Below are 26,231 nucleotides of genomic sequence, written 5' to 3' on the forward strand. Positions count from 1 at the left end.
TAAAAAGACAGATAATTAAAAATAAATAAATAAATAAATACAGAAAGACAGATAATAGCAAGTGTAGACTAGGATGTGGAGAAAATGGAACCCTCACGCACTGCTGGTGGGAATGTAAAATGGTGTCTTTATTGAGGAAAACAGTCTGGCAATTGCTCAGAAGGGTAAACATAGCGTCACCACGTACAATTATACTTGTATGTTGTGTACTCAAGAGAAATGAAAACTTACGTCTGCCCCAAAACTTATACGTGACTGTTTGTAACAGATTCATAACACCCAAACAGTGCAAACAACTCAAGTGTTTGTTAGCTGATGAATGGATAAACAAAATATGTCATATCCACACAATAGAATATTATTCAGCAATAAAAAAAAAGAATGAAGTTTTGATAAACTGCAACATAGATGAACCTTGAAAATATTATGCTAAGTGAAAGGAGTTAAACACAAAAGACCACATATTATATGATTCTATTTATATAAAATGTGCAGAATGGGCAAATCTATAGACAGAAAGTAGATTAGTCATTCATTGCCGGGGTGGGGTAGAGGACGGGTTGGGAGAAATAAGGAATGACTGTTAATGAGTACAGGATTTCTTTTTGGGTAACGAAAATGTGCTAAAATTGAATGTGGTCATGGTTACATATCTCTGGATATATCAAAATCCTTGAACTTACACTTTAAATGAGTAAAGTGTATGGCATGTGAATTACATCTCAATAAAGACATTGTAATGAATAAAACAACAAACCAAACAAGATTTAATAGAAGGGACTGAGGTCAATCCTTAATAAACTTGAATTTGAATCCCCATTCTACCATTTGTAATAGAATTGGAAGCATGTTACTTATATTTTTTGTGCCACAGATTTTTCATTTGTTAATGAAACCCTAATGGACCCTAATAAGATAGAGTGGGTATGACTATTAAATGAGTTAATACTTGTAAAATGCCTACAGTGGTACCTGATAGGTTGTTAGTTGCTTTCATTATAATTATTATTAAGTGAATATATGTCAAAGAAGAATTCTGTGTAAAAAGTGTAATTGGTTTAATTTGGCCGCTGTTAAAAGAAGAGCATAGTTCTACCCAATAGTTTTTACAACTAGTGAAAGTTTCATATTAAATGTGAAGAATTCAAATGTATTATTTGGATCAACCTAGACATGCAAATTGAACATGGCCATTAATTAAATGGGTGGGGCCTATAGCTCTCTGAACATGTTTCTTAATAAGTTTAATTCATGTAACAGCAGGGATTCTTAACTCCTTGTTCAGGAGCAAAGATGACAGGCAGATGAGAAGTTTAGTTTTTCCATGTGGCCATGTCGGCCAGGTGGAATTGGTTTAAGTCACTGCATGATAGAATTAAGTGGGACTTAATCATCCTCTGCTTCTCAGAGGGGGGTAGAGTATGGCCACTGAGAGAGGCCAGAAGACAGAACCAGACCACGACATGTGCCGCAGAGAAAGGCAAGACCAGAAAGTGGTATACTTTTGTCTTTTTAGTGTGGTGAGGGAAAGAGGGTTTGAAATTTATATGAGTAACGAGAAAGGGCTGAATTTTCACTTTCACCAATTGTATTTCTAATACTTTGGAACATGTTCTCATGAGCGAATGAGTCAGAAAAAAAGATAGTATAAACACATGGAAGAAAAAGAAGTTAAGGAGCTTGATTATCCACAAAAGCAGATATTCCCTGATAAATTAAGAATTAATTATTGTTCAAAAATCAAAGAATATTGTTAGGGTGATGTAAATTAACACGAGTTATTTATATTGGCTTGCATGTTTACAGATTCTTGGAAGCCAAGGCCGTATGTGTGTGTGAGAGAGAGAGAGAGAGAGAAAGAAAATGGCTGGTGAAGAATTAAATAAAACATGAAAGTGATAAATGAAAAGGATATTTATTCATTCATTCATTCATTCATTCATTTTACACATTTCTTGAGATTAAAGCTAGATACATGATAGAGGTAGAAGAACGCATTGGTTTTAAAGGTGCTGTGAATTTTGCAAGATGTGCATTTTGTAGTTTTTTCTAATATGCTTTCTTTGACTGAAGGAGAAAAAGATCCAAAAAAGTGTAGCTACTTTACAATGTGGAAAATTGAGCGATATTGTACTTATGGGACTTATGGGGCAAAAGCTGCTAAAACGCCTTTGGATGAGCTCATCTGGTCTCCTCGCTAAAGGGGGCCTTTTGGCAGTATGTTCTAACCAACTGCTGCACAGCAAGACTCCAGCAGCTGGTTTGAATTAGATTTCCTCTGCCAAATATTTCATAATCAGATCTGTAGGAAAAATTCTACATTTTATATTATTTAATGTCTGACTTGGGATTAGCAATCAAACTGAATATGGTAGACTACACCCTGCCACTTTCCCCACCCTCTGTCTTACTTGGATCATATTCTCACTTGGAGTAATTTTGAAACTTATTTAATTCTTGCTGAGATAGCTAATGTCTAACTGGCGTAATGGTTCTATGGAAATCAGTTCAGTGAGAAGGTTCTCAAAGTCTACTTTCATGGACCTCTAGGGGTCCCCTCTTTAGGAGGTCTGTGAGTTCAGAACTATTACTAAGATGTTGTTTGCTTTTTTTTCACTGTTGACATTTGCACTGAGGGTTGGTAAAATTGCTGATGCCTTAGCATGAATCAAGGCAGTCGGCACTAAACTGTATGGACTAGCAGGGAGGGAAATGCCAATTTAACCTCAGAACGTCTTTGGTGAAGCAGTCAAAATTATTAATTTTATTTAATCTCAATCATTGAGTACTCATCTTTTTATATTCTGTGAGATGGAATGGGAAGTACTCACAGAGCTCTTCTGCTGCATACTAAAGCATGATGGTTGTTTCAGAAGCATGTGTATAGTTGAGTTATGAGCAGAACTGGCAATTTTTTTTTATGGAACACCATTTTTTACTTGACATAACAACTGGCTGACAAACTGTGGTTAGTGATATTTAGGTATTTGTCAGACATTTTCTCTAAAATACCAAAATGAATTTGTCACTTATGGAAAACATGGATAGCATTTGTTGCCAATTATAAAATTCTAGCTTTCAAACAAAAATTAGAATTCTAGAAAATTTGTATCTCTCACTGTGAACTTGACAGCTTCCCTATACCTAAAGAATTTTCTGGTGAGATCAGTGGTGATATTAGCAAATGTGACTTCTTGATATTGTAGAATGCAATCTTTTAACATTTGGAAAATATGCATAATTCAGTGAAAAATATTTCTCTAATGACCAATATATGATGTTAAAAAATCATGCAAGGATATAAAAAAGATACATTCAAAGTGCAGGAGAGACCAGTGGATTTTTAATGTAGCAGAATATAAAAATTCTATTGATAAGGTTTCAGATTCTCCATTGTAACTAACCTTTAATAAACCACTAGTTGAGTTTTGGTTTGGTGGGCAGAAGGATATCCACAAATATCTGAAAAAGTTATTAAAATACTACTTCCTTTTCTAACTATATACCTTATGAGGCTGGGGTTTCTTCATATACTTCAACTATATACTGCAACAGAATACAGAAGCAGATATGAGAATTAAGCTATCTTTCATTAAGCTGGATATTAAAGAGATTTGCAAAAAATTTAAATCAGTGCCATGCTTCACATTAATTTCTTTTTGTTTTGGAAAATATTATTTTAAATAAAACTGAGTTATTTCTGTTAACATGTAACAGATTTGTTTTTTTTATTTTTAAATGAAATAATAAAAATTTTTAAATTTCTGTTTTAATGTGTAATTGTAGGAGATATCAATAAATATAACCCAAAAGTGGTTTTGGAGTTCTCAGTAGTCTTTAAGAGTATAGAAGCATACTCAGACCAAAAAGTTGACAAACCTTTAGTTTATTGCTTCTCAACTGTGGCTATATACTTGAACCATCAGGAGAAATTTTAATAAAATAAGGTTGACTGGGCCCCACCCTAGACCAGTTAAATCTAAATTTTTGAGTATGTAAGCCAGGCATCAGTAATTTTTAAAAGCTATGCACCAGGTGATTCTAGTGTACAGCCAGGTTTGAGAACTATAGTAATTAACTTGGCTAAACCAGTTGGTAGATTAGAAGAAACTGCCTTTTCCTTGAGAGACACACTCTTGCCTTTTATCTGAACCAAGAGCGACTCCCTGAAAACTAAAGGAAATGGAAAGGAGCATCCATTTGCTCTTAGATGGTTCTTGCTCAGGTTATTAGAAGAGCGAAAGAAGAAACCAACACATTTGTAGAAAAATATTACAGGCATACAGCCTACAATGAAGCCAAGAACAAGTCATTTTATTTATTTCTCTTTGTTGTACATTCATTCCTCAGCCAAGTTTTTTAAAATCTTGTATGGAAAACATTGTCTGCTGGATTTCTTATACGTGAGGAAGTATGTTTGTTCTGTTATACTGATCTACTTAGACCTTCTTAAATATAGTGAAAATACTTTTGGAAGAAGTGAATAAATTACACTATATTAAATGGTTGTCATGAAACAAAACATTGAATAGTTTAATGACTTTAAGGAAAATTGCTGTTCTCTTGTTTATTCCACATGTATACATCACTATTATTTTTTTAGCAGCTTCATTGAAATATAACTCATACCATATGATTCACTCATTTAAAGTATAATATTTAATGATTTTTATTATGTTCACAGAGTTGTGCAGTCATCACCACAATCAATGTCAGGACACTATGACACCCCCCAAAAGAAGTTCCTTACACATTAGCAGTCACTCATTTTCCCCTCCTTCAGCCCTAGGCAACCACAAATCTACTTTCTGCCTCTATAGATTTATCTGTTCCATATAAATGGAATCATACATTTTGTAGCCCATTATTTCTGGCTTGTTTCACTTAGCATAATTTTTTCAAGGTTCATCCATCTTCTAGCATGTGTCACAACTTTATTCCTTTTTATGGCTACATTTTCTTTATTCATCAGTTAATGGACATTTGGTTTGTTTCTATTTTTTGGCTATTATGAATAGTACTGTATGAACATTTGTGAGCAAGTTTTTGTGCTAACATAAGTTTTTAGTTTTCCTGAGTACAAACCAATTAATAGCTATCCTAGACTTAATATTGCTAAAAACAAATCTTGTGCTGTTCTTCCTGTACTCTTCTCCATTAAATAAGTGGCATTTTTCCAGTTGCACACATTAATGTGCAGGTTTTTTTCTATGGATGCACATTTTTAACTCATCTGGGTAAACACCAAAGAATGTGATTACTAGATCATATGGTAAGAGTATGTTTCATTTTGTAAGAAACTGCCAAATTGTCTTCTAAAGTGGCTGTACCATTTGCATTCCAGCATGCAGTGAATAAGAGTTCTCATTAGTCTGCATTCTTTTCAGCACTTGGTGCTGTCAGTGTGGTGGTATGTAATTGTTTTAATTTATAATTCCCTTATAAAATCTTTTCATATGCTTATTTACTATGTCTGTATCATCTTTGCTAAGGTATCTGTTCAGATCTTTTGCCCATTTTTTTTTAGTTTTGCTAACTCCAGAGGTTTTTTTATAAAATTGTGGTAACAAACATGTAACATAAAATTTACCACTTTAACCATTTTTAAGTGTACAGTAACGTTAACTATACATACATGGTTGTGGAAACAGATCCCTAGCACTTTCTCATCTTGCGAAACAGACGTTTTTCCCCTTCAGCCCAGTCCTTAGTAACCACTTCTGTTTCTCTGAATTTGACTAATTAGAGTCAGGCAGCGTTTGTCTTTTTGTGACTGGCTTATTTCACTTGGCATAATGTCCTCAACATTATGTGTTCATGCATGTTGTAGTATATGACAGGATTTCTTTCTTTTTAAGGCCGAATGTATTCGTGTGTGTGTGTGTGTGTGTGTGTGTGTGTGTGTGTGTGTACACACCATATTTTCTTTAGCCATTCATCTGTCACTAGACATTTAGGTTGCTTTTACCTCTTGGCTAATGTGGATAGTGCTATAGTGCACGTGGGTGTGAAATAGCTCTTCGAGAGCCTGTTTTCAGTTCTTTTGGATATATACCAAAAAGTTGGTCTTTCGTCCATTTTTTTAACTGGATCTTTTTCTTATTGTTGAGTATTAAGAGTTCTTTGTATATTTTGGATGCCAGTTCTTTATCATATATGTGTTTTTCATATTTTTTTCCTACTACTCTATGGCTTGTCTTTTCATTCTCTTATCAGTGTCTTTCATGGATTGTACTTTTGGTGTTGTATTTTTTTAGATCACTTACATTTTCTCTTAAGATGTCTTCTAGATGTTATATACATTTGTGTTTTACATTTAAATCTAAGATCCATTTCGAATTAACTTTTGTGAAAAGTGTGAAGTCTTCCAGAACAGAAAGCACCAGGCCTAGATGAGTTCACTGGTGAAGTCTACCAAACATTTAAGGAAGAAATTTCTTACAATCCCTTTCAGAGGATAAAAGCAGAAGCAATACTTCCTAACTTATTCTGTCAGGCCAGCATTACCCTAATACCAAAACCAGACAGGCATTACAAGAAAAGAAAACTACAGACCAATATCTTTCATGAACATAGCTGCAGAAATGTTCAACAAAATATGAGCAAATAAAATCCGAAAAAGTATAAAAAGAATTATACACCACAACCAAGTGGGATTTATTTTATGTATACAAGCCTTGTTCAACATTCAAAAATCAATTAATGTAATTCATCATACAAACAAGCTAAAGAAAAACAATCACATGATCATATTAAGAGATGCAGAAAAACATCTGACAAAATCCAACACCCATTCATGATAAAAATTCTCAGTAAAATAGGAATAGAGGAGAACTTTCTCAACTTGATAAAAACTATCTACAAAAAATCTATAGCTAACATCAGACTTAGTGGTGACAAACATGAAGCTTTCCCACTAAGATGAAGTACAAGGCAAGGGTGTCCCCTCTCGCCACTCCTTTTCAGCATCATACTGGAAGTCTTTGCTAATGCAATAAAGCAAGAAAAGGAAGTAAAAGTATACAGATTGAAAAGGAAGACATAAAACTTTCTTTGTTTGCAGATGACATGATCATCTATGTAGAAAATCCAAAAGAATCAACAAAAAAACTCCTGGAACTAATAAGCAATTATAGCAGCGTTTCAGGATACAAGGTTAATATACAAAAGTCAACTGCTTTCCTATATACTAACAACGAAGAGGTGGAATTTGAAATTAAAAACACAATCCCATCTACCTTAGCACCCCCTAAAATGAAATGCTTAGGTATAAATCTAACAAAATATGTTCAAGATATGTAGGAGGAAAACTATAAAACTCATGAATAAAATCAAAGAAGAACTATGTAAATGGAGAGGTATTTCATTTCCATGTTTATGGATAGGAAGATTTAAATATTGTCAAGGTGTCAGTTCTTCCCAAATTGATCTGTAGATTCAATGCAATCCCAATAAAAATTCTAGCAAGTTATTTTGTGGATATTGACAGACTGATTCTAAAGTTTTTATGGAGAGGAAATGACCCAGAATAGCCAACACGGTATGGAAGAAGAATGAAATTAGAAGACTAACACTACTCAACTTCAAGACTTGATATAAAACTACCCTAATCAAGACAGTGTAGTTTTGGCAAAATAATAGATAAATAGATCAATGAAACAGAATGAAGAGCTCAGAATTAGATCTTTATAAATATAGCCAACTGATCTTTGGCAAAGGAGCAAAGGCAATACAATGGAGCAAAAATAGCGTCTTCAACAAGTGGTAAAGGAACAATTAGACGTCCACATGCAAAAAAATGAAAATAAAAAAAGAATCTAAACACAGATCTTACACCCTTTACAAAATTAACTCAAAATGGATCATAGACCTAAATGTAAAATGCAAAACTATAAAACTCCTTGGAGATAATGTGGGAGAAAACCTGTATGACCTTGGGTATGGCAGTGGCCTTTTTAGATACAATACCAAAGGCATCCATGAAAGAAATAACTGATAAGCTGCACTTTATTAAAATTAAAGATTTCTCCGCTGTGAAAGACAATATGAAGAGAATCAGAAGACATACCACAGACTGGGAAAAATATTCACAAAAGACACATCTGATAAAAGACTATTATCCATAATATACAAAGAACTCTTAAAGCTCAACAATAAAAAAAGAAATAACTCAATTAAAAAATGGGTCAAGGACCTGAACAGGCACTTTACCAAAGAAAATATAGAGATGGCAAATAAGAATATGGAAATACGCTCCACACCATATGTCATCAGAGAAATGCAAATTAAATCAACAGTGAGATACCACTACACACTTATTAGAATGGCCAATATCCAGAGGAATGACAACAGCAAATGCTGGTGAGGATGTGGAGCAACAGGAATTCTCATACATTGCTGGTGAGGATGCAAAATGGTATGGCTACTTTGGGAGACAGTTTGGCATTTTCCTACAAACATACTCTTACCATACAAGCCAGCAATTACACTCCAATGGAGCTGTAAACTTGTGTTCACACAAAAAGCTGCACAAAGTTTTTTATAGCAGCTTTATGCATCATTGTCAAAACATAGAAGCAACCAAGATGTCTTTCAGTAGGAGAACAGATAAATAAACTTCTGGTCCATCCAGACAATGAAATGTTATTCAAGCCATGAAAATACATGAAGGAACCTTAAATGCATATTACTAAGTGAATGAAACAAATCTGACAAGTCTACATACTGTATAACTTCAACGATATGACATCTTAGAAAAGGCAAAACATTGGCGACAAAAAGATGAGTGGTTGCTGGGGAGGGAGAGGATGAATAGGCAGGGATTTTTAGAACAGTGAAAATACTCTATGATATTATAATGATGGAAATGTCATCATACATTTATCCAATTGTATAGAATGTATAACACCAAGAGTAAACTCTAATCTGTGGACTTCGAATGATTATGATGTATCAATGTAGGTTCATCCTGGTCAAAAATGTACTATTCTGGTGAGTAATGTTGATATCGAGGGTGGCTATGCCTGTGTGTGGGTTTATCATTTCCTAATTGACACTGAATCATTTTTTGGTATGCATAGCCTCTAGGGAGCATAAAAATGCCTTGGCCCACCAGCCGAGGGTTCAGGCCATCACTTTATTGGAAAACAGAATAGTATCTACTGAAAAGACTATAATCTTATTTTGAAATGTACTTTTCCAAACACTGCTGGTAGCTTTTATAATTTTCTTTGTGTCAATAAACATCAATTGCCAACATTTTCCTCTGACTATGCGTTAATTACTTTTGATCTTTGCTCTGTTTGCACTAGGTTGGTTCATTCAGGCTCTGGATGTCGATCACCCTCACTTGGATCTGACCTTACATTTGCTACCAGGACAGGGTCTCGGCAGGGCATTGAGATGCATCTCTTCAGGGTTGAGACACATCGGGATCTGTCCACCTGGACCAGGATGCTCGTTCAGGGCTGCCACACTGCTGCTGAGCTGATCAAGGAAGTCTCTCTAGGTATAGATCCTGGCATTTCATTTCTAATAGTATTAAGTGGAACTGTTATACATACTTTATTTTAAAATAAAAACCGTTATTATGTGTGCCAGGCTTAAAAATGTTTTGAACTATGACAGCTTAAAGCGATGATGATGGGAAGAAACCTGGTTTCTTTGTTTCAGTAGCAAAGTTTTCCTAAATTTTGTACATGTCTCTGAACACATTCATAAACCCTGTGTACAAGATGGCAGTTTTACTGTTCATCATTTTAATCTGTATTTAATAGTATAAGGACTCATTTACTAAGTACTAGATGCACTGACCCTCTAGTTAAGAAGATTTGGAATCTAGGATATGGACAGACACCCTTATAAGAATATCTGGCAAAGTTTATGGTTATAGCAAAATAAAGAATTAGGAATAGGAGTTTCTCTTCAAAAGTTTGAAAATGTGTGCCTAAAATACTAAAATCAGCATCTAAAGGAAATAAGCCTATTGGTCTCTTTTCATTCTTGAAGCGCCCTCTTGTGGTTAGTCTATATGAATTTGGAAGTATGGTTTCGTAAGTATATATTTGTATGTATTTGTATGTATTATGTACTATGTATATGTGCAGATATTTCCAGATTGCTTTTAATTTTAGCAAGAACAGAATAGTCAAAATGAAGATAAAATTATGTTTCTAATATGGTTTGAATTACTTTGAATATCTCGTTTATAAGTTGGTTTACTTAATTTTGCTTCTTTTATCTATGATTTTATTATAAACCTAGTTTTAACAGAATTTATATAAAAAGAGAAAATGTTTTAAGAGCAGAATATCTTGTGGTTTATCTTCCTTTAAGTTGCTTTTTGAAAATGAGGGAGCTCTATGGCTTTAGAACTTAATGGGCACCAGGGACAGTTTTTATAATGTCAAAATGACACATTTCCTCATCTATTTAGGACCTGCTTGATATTTTCCTCCAACTACAATGATAATTCAAGCAATGACACCAATGACTAGTAAGAACCCACTATAGATTTGGACCAGAGCCACCACATCCACGTTGTCTTTCTCACTTGTCTGTCTCCTGCCTGTTTTCTCTCTTGAGTGGTTGGTCACCACATTAAGGGCTATGGACTTTGGTTTTTGTCTTTGCCACAGAATGTGCTTTCTGGGATAGGTGAGTCCTCAGGATGAATGTCTGTGATGCTCTGTGTTCCTGTCAGAAGCCCAAGGGTTCAGGGTGATACACTCCTCAGGCCCTTCACTGGCATCTGGGGCCATCTATCTTCTTTGATGATCCAGAGAGATATGCTTCCCAAAACAAAGTATGCAACTTGGATTTTTAACTTTTTTTTAGTTTTGTGTTATTTCTTTGGTTTCTGGCAACTAAACTTCACATTGCAGGAAATCAGAATCTATCCAGTCGCTGGCTCACAGGTATTTAAATATAGATGGCTTGAGGAGAGGGAGAATAAGACCCAGTCGATAACTTCTATTTTTAAATAAACAAAAGAACATATTTTTAGAGAATTTTGAACAATTTTTTTCATTCACAGCTGTGCTAATATTTTCATTTCCACAATTCAGGTCAACTGATATGCTGTACCTATTAATCACTTACTCTGTATTTAGAGCTGTGCCAAATATGTTAAACTGGCTGAAGGTAAATTGCTTTGATGAGAGCCAGAGTTTCTTTAAAATTTGTTTGTGTATATGTGTGTGTGTACGCATGTGCGCATGCATACATAATCATATGTGCACACACTTAGTCCGTTATGTCTTAATATGTGTATCCTTAGTGTGTACATCCACATATGTATACACATACATAAGAGAGTACATCCTTCAGTTACATGTTACCACCTTCTGTTAAATTGTTGGGAGATTCAGAAAGGTTCATTTAAAACTATAATTGTGGCACATTGTACCTTAAATTCAGATATCATGGCCTAAAGAAAGTCAAGAAGTTGACAAAAAGAAATCACTTAAACTGTTTATTTTTTCTTATGTGTTTTAGTTATAGTTTGTCCATTTAGAAAAATTTCAGTGACTACCTACAAGATTTGACTAATGAATGTAATACATGATTTTCATAAGGTTTAGTTTTAAGCCTTGATTAGATTATAGTTGTAGTAGAATTGATCTGTGATCCTTCTGGTACACCAGGACTTTTTCCTTCTAGCAAATACGGATTTCATGATGACTAAGCAGAGAATGCAGATAACTCCCTCAGGTACATACAATCATTTTCCATTTGTCATAGGAATTGAAAATATGAAAATATATTCTGTGTGTAGTTGAAGATACTTTACATTTCTCTAGCTTTGGTGGTACGAAGACTAAGAAGTAGTAGATATAGGTAGGAGCTGCATTAATAAATATGCAGAAAATCTACAAGAGAAGAAGAAACATGGGCATTTAGAGGTAATTTATATTGTTAGCACATGTGAGGAAAGAGTTTGCTGTAACCGTGTTGTTCTCAATTTCAGAGAAATTCTCTTGAATCCCTTTTTATTCATCAACTCAGCAAATATTGATTGAATGTATTCTTTGTGCTTTAACTGACTATACTAAAGCAAATAAAGTAGGCGTAACCCCTGTCTTTGTAGTAGGAAGGACAGAAATAGAAAGAATAGTAGGTACATATCAGGGTCTTACAAGTCATAAATGAAATAGCTGTTATCTGATCGTAACAGGCAGCCCTCTAAGGCAAGTTTTATTACCTCCATTTTCAAGCTGAAAGAACTGAGGTTAGCTGGGACTTGAGCTGGCTCTGACTCCAAAATCAGTGTCTCAGGCCCCTGGATTCCCTTCTCTAAATGACCCATTCTAATGGTCAGATTAAACTTCTGGAGGACACACACATTATTAGTTTCTCTTAATTCATTAAATTGACAAATATTTACTGAGTGTTTTATTATTTACAAAACTCCATGCTTTGTAATAAGGCAAGTTAAAATAAATAAGGCCTACTTTGTGCCTTTGACAAAAAAGCTTTAAGAAAGGAACAGAGTGTCATGTTCTTTGTAACCGAAAGTGTATTTAGCCTATTGATTATACTTGATGGACGGGCTTTTCCTATGTGCAGTAACAGAATATTGCTCCAGTCTTTCTCTGAGAGAGTCTTGGGCAGTCAGGCCAGGTGGAACCTGCAAAGCCCACTTCCTCTGGGTTGTTTTGGAAGGCCCAGAGGAACCCACAACACCATCCTGTAGCTGCTAAAGGGTTTTGCTGGAAACATTGGATCCCCACCTGCCGCCCCCCGCCAGAGCCCTCCTACCAGGTAATCAGCCCCAGAGCAGCAGAAACAGGATTCGCAACATAGAATTTCTTTGACATTTGAGTCCTTGTCCTTCACTCTGCACTGGCAACCACGAACAGTTTCTCATTGAAAAAGACACAAAATACAAAACATAGGTTGCTCTTACCAGTACTCATCTTGGCGTTAACATGAATGGATTTATTATTAGTTAATGAGCCTTTTTTCTCTTAGCTTTAATTTTTCTTTTTTTTTTTTTTATTATTATGGGACTGCATAGAAAGTTATCTTTACTATATGCCATTACACTCAACAATATCCTTGTGCTTGGAAAAAGCCAATGTCCCTTCCACTTAGCAGATTGTTAAGTAGTATCCAGAGCAGAAGGAAACCAGGGTAGGTGGGAACAATAAGTGTCAGGAAAGCTAAAGGAAGAGTATTTCAAGTAAAGGAGTGGCCAGCAGGGTTAAATGTATGGATTGGGATGATTTAGGTTGAAATTAACAAAAAATGCCCTCTAAAACTAAAACTAAACACTAAAGAAATACATTCTCTTACATAAAAGAAAGAGATCAAGAGTAAAAGGGGTGTGAGGTGGTGTTTTCTCTTCCCAGTCGCAGTTCTTTTCAATCTGAGCCAGTTTGGTTCATATGCACACCCTGGACCCCTGCCAGTCACCAGGGAAAAGCCAGGCTGACCGGCCCAGAAGCTATCTACCCTTGCAGCTGAGGTCACTCCTCCCTGAAACACGTTAGGAGAAAGGAGAAACCTGAGTAAAATTGGAGTTTGGCTGTAAAGGAAGAATGGAGAAATAGAAGCTGGGTGGACAGCCAGCAATGAGCACTGCAAGTATCAAGTAATGTGAGAGAGGAAGAAGAGGGTCGGATTTAGCATCCTGGAGATAATTGGTGCCCTTGGGGTGAGACGCTTGGTGTGATGGCAGATTGCAGACTACTAAGGATTGAATGAGAGGTGAAACATGGATAAACTGAGTATAGACATCTCTTTCAAGAAGTTTTGCTGTGAAGGAGAGGAAGGTGAAGAGTTGAGTAGTGGCATTTCTTTTAATAATGAGAGAGACTCGAAAATTTTAAAAAGTTAATGGGCGGGCTCTGGTTTAGAGGGAGATGTTGAAAATGGCAAGATGAAGAAAGAACCATCAGTCTTGTCCAGTGTCTGAGAAGGTAGGAGTGGATGGGATCCAAAGCAGAGTTGGAGAGATTGGCCTTAGCCTGGAAAAGGGACAGATGGGATGGGGAGAGGATGGCTGGAGCTGTATGTTCACACATCTAAGCTGGTGAAGTGGGCGCCTTAACTTTTTATCTACTATTTAGGGAGAAATCGTTTAAGACTATTAGGGACAAAATTTTTATGGCCAGTTTATAATCTCATTCAAACTTATCTGGTATTAATTAAAAGTTTTAAACTAAAACAAACTCAATTTTAAACCTAGACACATCATTATGACCTTTACTCCTCTTCAGGGTTGAGGTAATCATAAACAATATTCTGTATTTTTAAGTCACACACCAGACACTGACACTTGCTTTCCTTTCCTTCCTTCCTGAGGGGAAGCAATACTAAACAGAACATTTAAGAAATCTTTTACATAACAAGCTTGTTGAAGGGTTAATGGCTTGCCTTTGCTAGCTGTGATTGTGGGATATCGCCCCACTGGTGACATACTTGCAGGCACCTTCTCCATGTAATGCTGCAGGGACTTTGGCGGATCCTTGTTCTTGGAGCTTCTCTTTTCTAGACTAGACCTGACCCCTCTCTTCTCATCAAACCTTAACACCACCCGTCACTATACTATAGCTTCAAGGACGTTAACGGAATAAAATCCTCTTGAAAACTGTACCCTGGTTGCCTTGATTGAGATCTCTCTGTTCTTTCTCCAAACCCCTCAGCCACTCACTTAGAGAGTATTGCATTGGATCACATCTACGGGTAGTTAATTTTATCCTTGTTTTCTCCCAAGGTTCCTTTTCTGAGGGTAACTAATATTTCAAAGTCCATTGTCCAAAACTCTTCTTTGCATAGTGCTGAGAAGGGACACTGCTGATATTTATCTGTTTTTCTTTTTCCTTGTCTCCTAAACATACCAGCTGCTTTGACTGATTGAATGTTTTTGCATGTCCAGTGAAAGAATTGGTCTGAGTATGAGGACTTGCTTTTTGGGAGCCATTTTTTCTGTTTAAAGTGACCAGGCTTGACTCTGATCTTTTAGGTGATTTTAAGTTCACCTCTCAGAGGGCTGTATTAGTTCCCAGGTCTCGGAGGGCCTGTCACTTATAACCCCTGTACTAAAAACAGAACTGTGCTCAAATGTCAGTGAAACAGGGATGTCAGCAGTGATAGAGGACATTGGCTAGTCTTGATCAAAGTTTTTTTTGTCCTATCAATTCAGATGTATCCTTTGAATTTTATCTTGATAGGACTGACAGTATGATTTTGCTAACTATAACTTTTATCTTTGATAAACACTATCTTTATCCTCTTCCCAAATACCATCCCCTGAAAGGCATCTCTGCCTTCTCCTTTGGTCATTCCTTTTTCTTGCCCACTTGAAACCTTCTCCCTATTCCTCACTGCCCATCCAGTTTGATTGATTCTTTAGAGCCTATCTGAAATCCCATCTCTTCCAGGAGATCTTTCTTGACTTTGGCCATATTTAGTTTGGTGTTTAGTTATATTCTATACATTCTATCTTAACACAGTTAGGGATTTCATGTTTATGCCTATTCATTTATGAGGTCCTTGAGAGCAGAGACTGTGCCTCTTACCTCTCCAGTATCACACACAGGCTACTTACTGCCAGCACAAGTGTTCAGTTGATACTCACTGAATTGAATTGAATCAGATCAGATGTCAGGAAGAGTTATGGTAATTTCTTCCTTATCTCAATCAAGATGTTGACTTGAGTGACCAGAACAAAACTCACTTTAGGAGGTTCCAAATAGGTTAGGTCTCACACATCCTCAAGAAAAGATTGTTTCCTTTTTTGAAGTCAGAAGAATCCCCTTCCACTTAATAATTGAAGTAGGAACTTTATTAATGTTTTTGCTTGTCTTCAACAGGCTGCACGTTAAATGGCCAAGAGGTAAGACTCACTATCCACTATGAAAATGGGTTCACTATCTCCAGGGAAAATGGAGGTCCCAGCAGCATATTATACCGCTACCCCTTTGAAAGGCTGAAAATGTCTGCGGATGATGGCATCAGAAATCTGTATCTGGATTTTGGTGGTCCTGAGGGAGAACTGGTAAGAGAGTTTCTGAGAAACATGTTTATTCTAATAGGTATTCTCTTTCTTTCTTTCTTATCACTTCTTACGTCTTGTATGGAAAATTATGGACTGATATTCCATTTTTGGCAGGTAACTGTTCTTCAGGTTTCAAGGTGCATTGGGTTTTTTTTTCCTTTTCCTCACATTAGATTATTCCTTTTTTAAAAAGTTTCATTTGAATCTTAGAAAAAATAGAAAGCCCTTTTAAGAAATAGGCTTTTATAAAAAATAAGATATTAAATACTAAATTAATTCCATCCCTTGCTATTATCAGCGGTTTGTTGGGATAAGAATTAAAAGTAATAGACTTGGTTGCTACAGAAATTCTACTGATCAGAAAAAAGATGCAGCAATATGTCCAGATAGCTATCATTTTTTTTTCTTTTTTTTTTTTTTTTTTTTTTTAGGTGAGGCAACCCTTGGTTGACCTCACAGATTGCAAGGACCTTGTCAGCTTACAATCCTTTATTTTTTAATATTTTTACACCTACAGCACCTAGTCTCCCTAGGTGGTCTCCTATCCAAGTACTAACCAGGCCCAACCCTGCTTAGCTTCCGAGATCAGACGGGATTGGGCTTGTTCAGGGTGGCAGGGCTGTAGACAAGCTATCATCTTTTTTGACCTCCTTGTCTCTTAAAGGAACTATCAACAGGAATTCATGATTCCTCTTACAGAACTAGAGATTTGGAGAGTATACTTCAGAAATCATAAATTATAATCATAAAGGAGTAAAACAATGCCTTTGTCTCTTATCAGTATTGAGCCAGTAGTTCAAGTCTTACTATACGTGAAATCTTATGTCTGTTGACACAGTCACAAGAGGAATAAATTTGGAAAACAGAATCTTGAAAATTTAGAACTGAAAGAGATCTTAGAGATAATGTAGTTCAACCTTCAAATGAGAAAACTGTGGCTAAAAATCTTATTTTAAATGATGTACCTTTAGGAGACTATGGAGAGGCCATGGACCAGGGCTTTCAAAAGCCTGACGCATTAGAGTTAAATGCTTATGTCTGTTAAATTAACTTCTATTAATAGCAGTTGCCATTTAGCAAGTAAGGTGTTAGAGTATTATTGGCTATTTATATATTTTTAATCCATGCTTTGTATTTAATATGTATAAAGTTTAGGGATTTATTCAGTGCTCTATAATTTATATTTTTCATAAAGTTGTATCTGGTGCCAGCTGTCCAGATTAGAGGCCTGTGCTTAGGAAGGCATAACTAGCCCTCCTAAGTAGCCTCAATAGTTGTTATTCCCACAACAAACCTATAAGGGGTGTCAAAAATCATACCCACACATGGTCACTCTTCAGCTGAGTTTACTGTGGTTCCCATCAGAAATATAATTACAACTAATGGTCTCCATATAGGATATTCCTTTTGTTTACATCCTCTACTTTCTCGTACTTCCTACCAGGCATGGTAGAACCCAGTATAGCACTAGTTGTATCCTAATTGTGAATGTGAAACTTCACACTAGTGTTTAATTATGACATGGAATAACTTAACTTCAGAGTTCTTTCATTTGTGGCTTTAAGTTCCCAAGAGTTTCTAAGCTCTGTCACATTCTTTATCCAAGTTCTTTTTAAGAAATAGAACATCACGTCTAAACCTTTTTATTTTGCATGTTTGTTTATTAAAGCATCTGTATATGGCGGTGATATTTAATGTGCTTTCTCTACAGACCATGGACCTGCACTCTTGTCCGAAGCCGATTGTATTTGTGTTGCACACGTTCTTGTCGGCCAAAGTCACTCGCATGGGACTGCTTGTATGAGCGGCAAAAAAATCAGAAAAGAGCCTCGAATGTCACAAGAAGTATTTCCACCTCAAAAAAAAAAAAAAGCACAAAAAGAAAGCTCTTTGCTCTCTCCTCCAGCACAGTGCCTTGACAAGGACCTGCAAATCACTGCTGAACCATAACCATGTTTAAAGAGCCTGCCTTTCACAAGCTACCTTGGCTAGAAATTCTAGGACTCTAATAAGCTCCAAAATGAAGCTGTTGATTTATTGTCTAGTTTCCCAATGTGATTTCTAAGTAATTCAGCTTATTTCCTTTGTTAAGAAGGGTGGCTCATTGTTTTTCTTTTTGGACATAGTCAAATATCCAAGTTGTTTTCTTTTTCTTCTTCCTATAGGATTTATTTCAGACTTAGCCTTCGTTCCTCGCTTAGAATGACTATCTCTTCCCAGGTGCTAGTTTGCAGCAGCCCGTGCTTCTTGGTCATTCCTGAGAAGTTGTACATTTTGTTGGTGTTTACCGTCTGTCTTCACTTGCTCCTTCCATCCTAGGAAATCCTTGAGGTGCATCACCAAAGCGTTCTCCCATCTGCCCCAGCTCTCGCTGCATCCCACCGTGGCCATCACTTCCCGCAGCATCACAAGCTTTGCACTCCTAAGTGATAACATTAGGTCTTAGAACTTGCAAAATTTGATTTGCCTTGCCTTCTACTCCCTTTCTAGTGGTGACCAAGTTGAAAAGCAAATTGGAAACCACTGCTTTGACAGAAAAGTTTTGCTTATTTTAGGGTTTTCTGATTTTATCTTTGGTAGGAGCCAGGGGATAAGATTTATTTTAAAAGAAAATCCTCATTTTAGCCTAAGCCATTGTTTATTGCTTACCAAATGTGCCTTTGGTTAGGGTTAGTGGAGCTTTATTAGTCACTCTTTGAATAACTGGATATCACTGCCGTTCCAAGGAGATCATTCTATCCTAGATCCCACTAGGATAGTCTTTGAGGCGGGTTTCCTTAGTGGTATCTTTTCTAGTGGGCAGATATCTTTGAGGAAGATCAATTCTGGAGAGCAAGCGTATTTAAAGAGTAGAATTTGTGGGTGAAGACAGCTTTGCAGCACAAACAACATGTCAAGCTGCTTTGGGCTCTGTGCACCCATGTAGGATCCTGGCTCTGGCCCTTTATGGCAGCAGAGTGGCATGAACAAGCAGGTGCTAGTTCAAGACTCAGCCTTGGCTTAGCAATGCATCTTATAGTGGGCAGGGTGACAAGACCATGGAACGGCTTCCTGGGTTTTGCCAAGCATTGCCAGATGTCATTAAGACATAGTAACAGTAAGTTTGCTGATTTTGTGGTACTGAAGAACACATTCAGCTTGTTATTTCTAATCATGAAGGAGATATATACCTGAAAACATTTAAAATAGTATAATAGCTATATAAAATGTCAAGATTAGCAGAGTCCCAGGAACTGAAAGAAAAGGTAATGACTTGGATGTTTTCTATGCTCTCTGAAGAAAGGTCTAGGAATAGTTCTCACTTCCTAGATTTATCAGGAATGCCATAAAAGGATGTAAACACTACAGAATGTGGAGGAGGGCAGCGCTCCAAACAGGAAAAGAAAACACAACAGTATGTGCAAAACATGAGGTGTCTTGTTTGAGTGCAAACTCACCATATAGGTGGAACGTGTGAAAGAGATTCGTGAGCAGAGTTCTAGTTAGACATTGTAACCCCATCGCCTTCACACTGTCCATAAGTCAGCCCTTGCCCGTGTGTGGTGACATTAACCATATACAGAAGTTGGTGAGAGATGTCTGTTCTCCTCAAGTTCCAGTCCCAGAAATGAACTGTCTGATTCACTTAAATAACTTTTCAAGCCAGGGAAGAAAAAATATCTTGAAATGATTTCTGGAAGAAGAGTTTCAATACATAATACCCTCAGACAGGGGAGTTTAGACACTCTTTGCAGTGAGAATGTTGTTAATCTGAGAAGTCGAAAACGATGTCACAGACATTTGCAGCAGCTATTTGGTTGAGGTTTTCTGTGTTAGTGTGGAAGGCTAAAAAGATTTTCAGGGGGAACTTCTGAGCTATGCTGCTCATTAGTTACATGAAAAAGATCTGTAAAAAGGGTGTGATTAAAAATGTAGGCAGGAGAAGTAAGACACGTGTGCATTTCAGGTCATTTTGCTCAAGCTTAAACTGTCATGTGTAAGACCAAGGTCCATAGGGTTTTCGATATCTTTTGAGTCTTGATGTAAAAGGAAACTGTATGAGTGGTTTCCTTTGACCATTAGCACCCACGCGAGCAAGGGCCCTTAAGCTGCTTGTTTAACGTACTTCAACAGCTTTCCAATCGTGGGTGACCAGGTTGTTCTTCAATTAAGTGTGTTTGTGGGATTTTCAAACCACAAATGAAGTACTTTTTATGAATGAGACAGCCGTGAAAAATATGTACGTATTTTCAGTCCCTGGTTGAGAATCCATGCATGAGGAGGGTTGACTGTATACGTTACTCCACAGCCATTTTATATAAGGGACTTGACCATCTGTGGATTTCGGTATCCGTGGGGGGTCCTGAAACCAATCCCCCATGGTCACCAAGGGATGACTGTCATTACGTTTTGCGGGGAGTCAAAAGTTAAAATGGATTTTCGACTGCACAGGGAGTCAACACCCCTAGTCCCTGTGTTATTCAGGGGTCAACTTGTATTTTGTATTTAGATGCCAAAATTTGGCAAATTATTTTCAAATGATAACTAAAAATGGGCATTTTTGATATTTCACATCTTTTATAGAACAGCTAACTTTTCATTTTCATTTCATATTAGGAAAATCGTTGAGAATGTTGTGGGCTTCCATGGGTAGAATGTGTAAAGGACTTGAAGAGTAGTGTCCCCCTCATTTCGATGGACCACTTCCTGTGTTCCCAAGACCTGGGGCTTAGAAATCTTCTCCATATTCCACACAGATGCCTATAAAATAAAAGGTTCAGTTGCTATTTTTCTGGAAAAGGTAAGTCCTTTCCTGAAGTCATCAAATGAACCTTACCTGGAAATTAGTATCTAATATTTTATATGAAGAAATACTTTATGTTTATACAGTATTTATTAGATAGTTGTAACTGTAAACTCACCTACCTAGTAGATAGAGTTTCAGGTTAAATATTGGGACATGTACAGGAAATCAAAACTATTACTTTAAATGTCATTCACCTATTTTAAAGCCATGTTTTAGCACTTTTTAGGCCAGGTAAAGTCTGATAGTGCCTGTTTTTATCATCTGTAGTCTTACAAAGTTTATTATTAAAAATTATTGCATGGCAGAAGAGATTGAATTATTTATTTCTTATATTTTTCTAAGTGGAAAAATCTCTAACCAACAAATGATTAAAGTTTTAACTGATTGTTTTAATTTATCCTCCTAAGCAGAATGGTAACAAAACTTTTTTTCAGCTGATTAAGTCACTTAGCTAATAAACCAAAATTTATTCTTTAAAAAAAATTAAGCTGTGTGGAATCTGGACAAGAATATGTTTCTCCCAGATAAACAGGTTTCACTGTAAACGGTTTCAATGGACAAAAATGTGACCACTTTTGAAAAAAAGATTATAATGGATATTTTTTTAATTTTGTGAGAACCTCCAGGTCTTTTTTTTTTTTTTTTAATTTATATGCATGTGGATATATTTGTATGTTTTCAAAATCATGGAAGAATCTCCATATTTTTTAATGCAAATTATCTTGTAAGCTGCTATGCAAATTCTATTAAAAGCCCTACCTTCTTAAAGAGTTAACATTTTTAAAGCTTTCAGGGAAGACCTGTAGACTTAAGCACTTTCTCTGCTTTTTTGTATCTTATCTTGGACACTTACGCTGAATTATGTTATTATTTTCACTGGTTATAAGCTATTGATTGTACATAATATTTAAACCATCCAAATATCCAGCATACATTTCCATGTCGTTACCATCCACTATTGACGCCATGAATGAAATGGCTGGTTAGAAAGCCAAAGGTCGTGTTTTTTCAATCCCGAATGAAGAAGTAAAATGCCAGATCTCTTTTGTCTCAACAACATAATTTTTCTGGTCTGATTTGAATATCTTGTAAGAAAAGAGACTTATTTAAATTTGGGGTGCTGCTTAAACTTTAAGTTGAATTTGACTGTAGTTATAGTCATTCTGTTTGTATATCTTTATCAGGTATATTATATGGCAGGTGTATTATATTCTGCCTGAAGTCTGGAAATTTCTGTCAGTTAAATTTGAATTGTTATAGTGGCTCCTATAGATGAAAACAGAGGAATCTGCCATCTGCTACCATTCTTTCTCTGTGTCCCTGTTTTAATTGCTTGGAAATCTAGAACTATTTTGACTTTCTACATACTGTCTTTAAAAACTGACAGCAGCAGTTTTCTCCATCCTTCCCCCCCTTTTTAAGCTATATATTTAAGTATATAGATACTTGATAAATATGTGATGATACAGTTCCAAAATAATTATGCTTTATATCAGGATTATGTTTTCTTGAGCAATATAGCTATTCCTATGGTGTAACAATATGAAGTGAAATTTATACTTGTAATAGACTGCTTAAGTGGCCGATGTGAAACCCTTTTTCTAAAAAAAAAAAAAAAAAAAACGAAAAACATCTGGCAGATAAGTGAGATAAGTGATAAAGTTCATCTTATTAAAGGATCGAATTTCAAGTTAAAGTAAGGTACAATAAATAGGCACACAGAGCACATCAGTTGTCTCTTTCTGTCACTAGCTAAACTGCCAACTGTTAGAATGATTGTTATATATTAACTTGGAAAAAATATTTTAACAAGATTTCTTCTGTTGTTTCAAAAACTGATAAACTTGAACTTAATCTCTTGCCACTTCTTATTCTTCCTTTCTACTTCAGGTGACTGAACCAAAGCATATTCTGGTTTTTAAAGTGAACCTACATTTGATGTAATGCATAAATATGCAATTTGCAAATGATTGCTTGCTCTCCAATGAACATTTAGTTATATTCAACAAAAATCTACCATATGAACTGTAATCCTTTAATTGCCCCAAAATAGATTGGTCGAACCTAAACAGCTATCACAGAGAAACAATACTTTGTTATATTGTGAAATTGGGTATTCTGATAGATTCTTACTTCTGAGTGCTCTAAGTACCTTATTCAGTTTTATAGTTATCTTGACCTCCATGCCACTGACACAGTTTTTGAGTCCCTCTTTATCCCAGTCACATATACACCCTGGAACCAGATCGTTCTCTCACCTCTTCCAAAGTTTTGGAAGACTCTTGTGATTAGACAAAAGGTTCTTTGGACACTTAGAGAAAATTTGAAGTTGCAGGCCTAATTAATGGTATATTAACTCTTATCGTCCTTCATCTAATAAGCATTTATTAACATACAGTTCTCCACAGATGCTCTGAAAGGTCCAAAAGAAAGTTCTTGCCTCAAGTAGCACAAAGCCCATTACTTCTCAGTACACCATGCCATCTGTCAATCAGAGGCTAAGTCACTGACCACTTCATATTTTTACCAAAGTACATCTGAAGTTCTGCTCATCTGGCAAACTGGAAAATGTTTAAAAGGATGCTCGACCTTTGGTCCGTGCCAGCATGAAAGAACTCCAAGCACATTTAAGTAGGTTGATCTTTTCATCATGTATAATTTTTTAAACCCAAAATTAAGATTTTAGTTTGGGAAGGAGAACAGTGTAGAATATCCTTAGTAAGATAAATCACAACGATAGTTAAGCTGTATTGCCCAAAGTGGATCAATGGGAAAGTCTTTTTAAAGAAATGCTTCTCTTAACTGTAAACAGCAAAGCTAAATGTATATTTCATCTACACCTCTCCTTGATTTCTGAATTGTGCTGACTCATTCATTTTCACACTTATACCCTTTAAACATCTCATTTGATGAAAGTCCTTACACATGGTAGGTGGGATGTTTCTTCATAATGAGAGATGAAAATGAAGATGTTTAAAACTCAGCAAAATTCCACTTATTCCAGAACACTCTGGCATTCAAACTCAGTAAAAAGAGCACCTGAAGAAAATCAGAAGTCGATTCAATTTTCCCATAGTTTTCATACAGTAACAGTCCTTTTCTATCCACTTTGGCTTCCACTTATCACTAGGGTCAGCCTTTCAGGTAACAGCCTTCATCAAGCCCAGAAAGTACCTAAGCTATGTGATTGGAACGGCATAGGGAACATAGTCTCCTAGGCTCCTTCCCCTTTGTTTTCAAGTGTCCTGGACTTGTGCACACAAATTAGGTCATGCCCCCAGTGTCTTGGTCTTTAAACCTACCCTTTGACAATCAGGTGCTAATGATTATATATTGGAACCAGCACATAAGTATCATGTAAGTGTCTGTTCCTCCTAGGTTGGAAAAAGTGCTCTCCTTTTATCTCAGTCCTTTTCACGTGGGTGTCCGAACACACGTTTTCAACTCTGTTTAGTAAATTAATAGAATTTAGGGGAGAGGAAATTCTTAAAAGTAAGTTTTGGGTTTGGCACGATCATCAGTCTTAATGATACTCTTCACAATTTACAGCAAATCCGCCCTTATAAGAACCAGTTTCAGTTCTTTTTCCCTCCAATATAAGACTCCAGTGTTCTGTTTACAATCCGTTGGATTGGTTCAGCGTGATAAGACCTCGATGTCCAAAGAATTGTTTTCCTTTAGGTATCAGGCCCAAGGTCTTTTAGAAGATAATGTGGCAAACCACTACCTATGAAGGCCTATTTTGGCTAATCTGTGCAAACTCTGATTATACTTACTTGTTTGTAAATCTGTCCCACACAACTTTCACTTTTGTTAAGTATTAAGACTTAGAAAGCTAGAATAATACTTCTACAAAGAATTAAAAGTATGTGATATTCTGTTTTTTCCTTTTTTAGAACCCTGTATTTAAACAAGACTTCTTTTTTAAGTATTGTTTAAAATTTAAGTTTCAAATCTTCTGGCATCACCAGACTACCAGATCGAAACCTATGGCATAAAACAGGGCAGTATTCGTGTTCCTTTTTTTTAAAAAAAAAGCTTTATGTATGTGTACTCTATAAATACAAATGCATAGACAACACTTTCCCTTGAGTTGCACATCAACACATAGCATTGTATATTACAATGAAAATTTGTAACTTAAGGGTATTATATATATAAGTACATACAAACCTTTGTAACCTTTATACTGTAAATAAAATATTGCTTTTAGACTTGTATTTTTTTCATTTTTTTATGTTAAAATAGTTTCAAACCTACAGGAAAGTTTTAAGAACAGTACAAAGATCTACATTCCCTTTACCCAAATTTCCCAATTGTTAACATTTTACCACATTTGTTCCATTACCCTCTCTTGTCTTTTTCTTACATGATGCTCTATCAGCCTTAAATTCTCTAGTGTGTACTGCCTAAATACAAGGACCCTCTCCTGCATTGCCACCACACAGCCCTCCCAGTTAGGACACCAACACTGGTACAACACGACTACCCCAACCACAGACCGCATTCAAGTGGTACTAATGTTTGTACCATCGTCCTAATGTTTCATTTTCCTTTCTGACACAGGATCCTAGGATCTTATCCAGTACCACATGTTGCAGCGAGTTTGGCATGCCATTTAAAGCAGATTTAGGGCAACTCCGAACTTAAAAATCCAGTTTTGGTTCTAGTCCCATCAGTGACTTTCTGTGTGATGGGCGCTTAATCTTTGGATCAATCTGACTTTATCATACTTTGAGTCACACTGAGGAGTGAGAAGGGAGATGGTTTCTCAGGAACTGTAGGAATCAGTGCTCCATATATTGGTGTGTCAGTCCCTCCCCTTGTGTGATATCTCAGCGAAATTTTGCCCTGGCCCTACCTCTCCAAAATGTTACCTGAACCTAGTTTTTATTCCTCCTCCACACTGCTCACGGCCCCCATCTGAGGGGTTCTTTAACAAATTGTTAGGAACCAACTCCTCAGCACGGGCTCTAGAATACAGAGTTTGTATAGTCTGATTTTACTAGCTTGTATTAACTAAATGGAATTGAATCACTGGTCCAAGCTGGGGTTTATAACATTCTCAGTATCAGGATTAATCTAGAAAAGTGCTGTGCAAGAAAGAGCAAATGGAATTGTGCATTTGTAAGTCAATGACTTCCTGCTAAAGTGTGGGAGCCCTAAAGTGTGGGAGCTGAGAATCTGATTTCTGCTCTAGTGAAAAAGATGGAACATGAAGTTACTGATTCAGAATCATCAAGCCTAAACATACCCCATGTGCCAGCCCACAAATAACTTAAATTTAGTATCTTTATTCCCTCTTTCCTTCCTCCACTTACTCCCCCATCCCCAGCAATGGCAACACCACTGTAGAACTGAGGGGTTCTCAGAGTCTATTTCCAAGCTGTCATTCAAGGAGAAAGTCAACAATGGATAACCAGGTGAGATGGGGACGAGATC

The 26,231-nt window shown here is 36.3% G+C and overlaps 1 protein-coding gene and 1 pseudogene across 1 annotated transcript; one reads left to right on the forward strand and one right to left on the reverse strand.

Annotated features, from left to right (window-relative positions):
• The first annotated feature begins 8,323 nt into the window (after positions 1-8,323).
• On the forward strand, positions 8,324-25,007 carry SNTB2 (syntrophin beta 2). Its single transcript, XM_011382570.2, has 4 exons — positions 8,324-8,361; positions 9,216-9,508; positions 15,819-16,003; positions 17,715-25,007. The coding sequence occupies exons 1-4, from the start codon at positions 8,324-8,326 to the stop codon at positions 17,805-17,807; spliced, it is 609 nt and encodes a 202-aa protein (XP_011380872.2). The 3' UTR covers positions 17,808-25,007.
• On the reverse strand, positions 16,512-16,630 carry LOC111732699 (annotated as a pseudogene).
• Positions 25,008-26,231: the final 1,224 nt, after the last annotated feature.

The sequence above is a fragment of the Pteropus vampyrus genome, unplaced genomic scaffold (genome assembly GCF_000151845.1).
Source record: "Pteropus vampyrus isolate Shadow unplaced genomic scaffold, Pvam_2.0 Scaffold483, whole genome shotgun sequence".
Classification (NCBI taxonomy): Eukaryota; Metazoa; Chordata; class Mammalia; order Chiroptera; family Pteropodidae; genus Pteropus; species Pteropus vampyrus.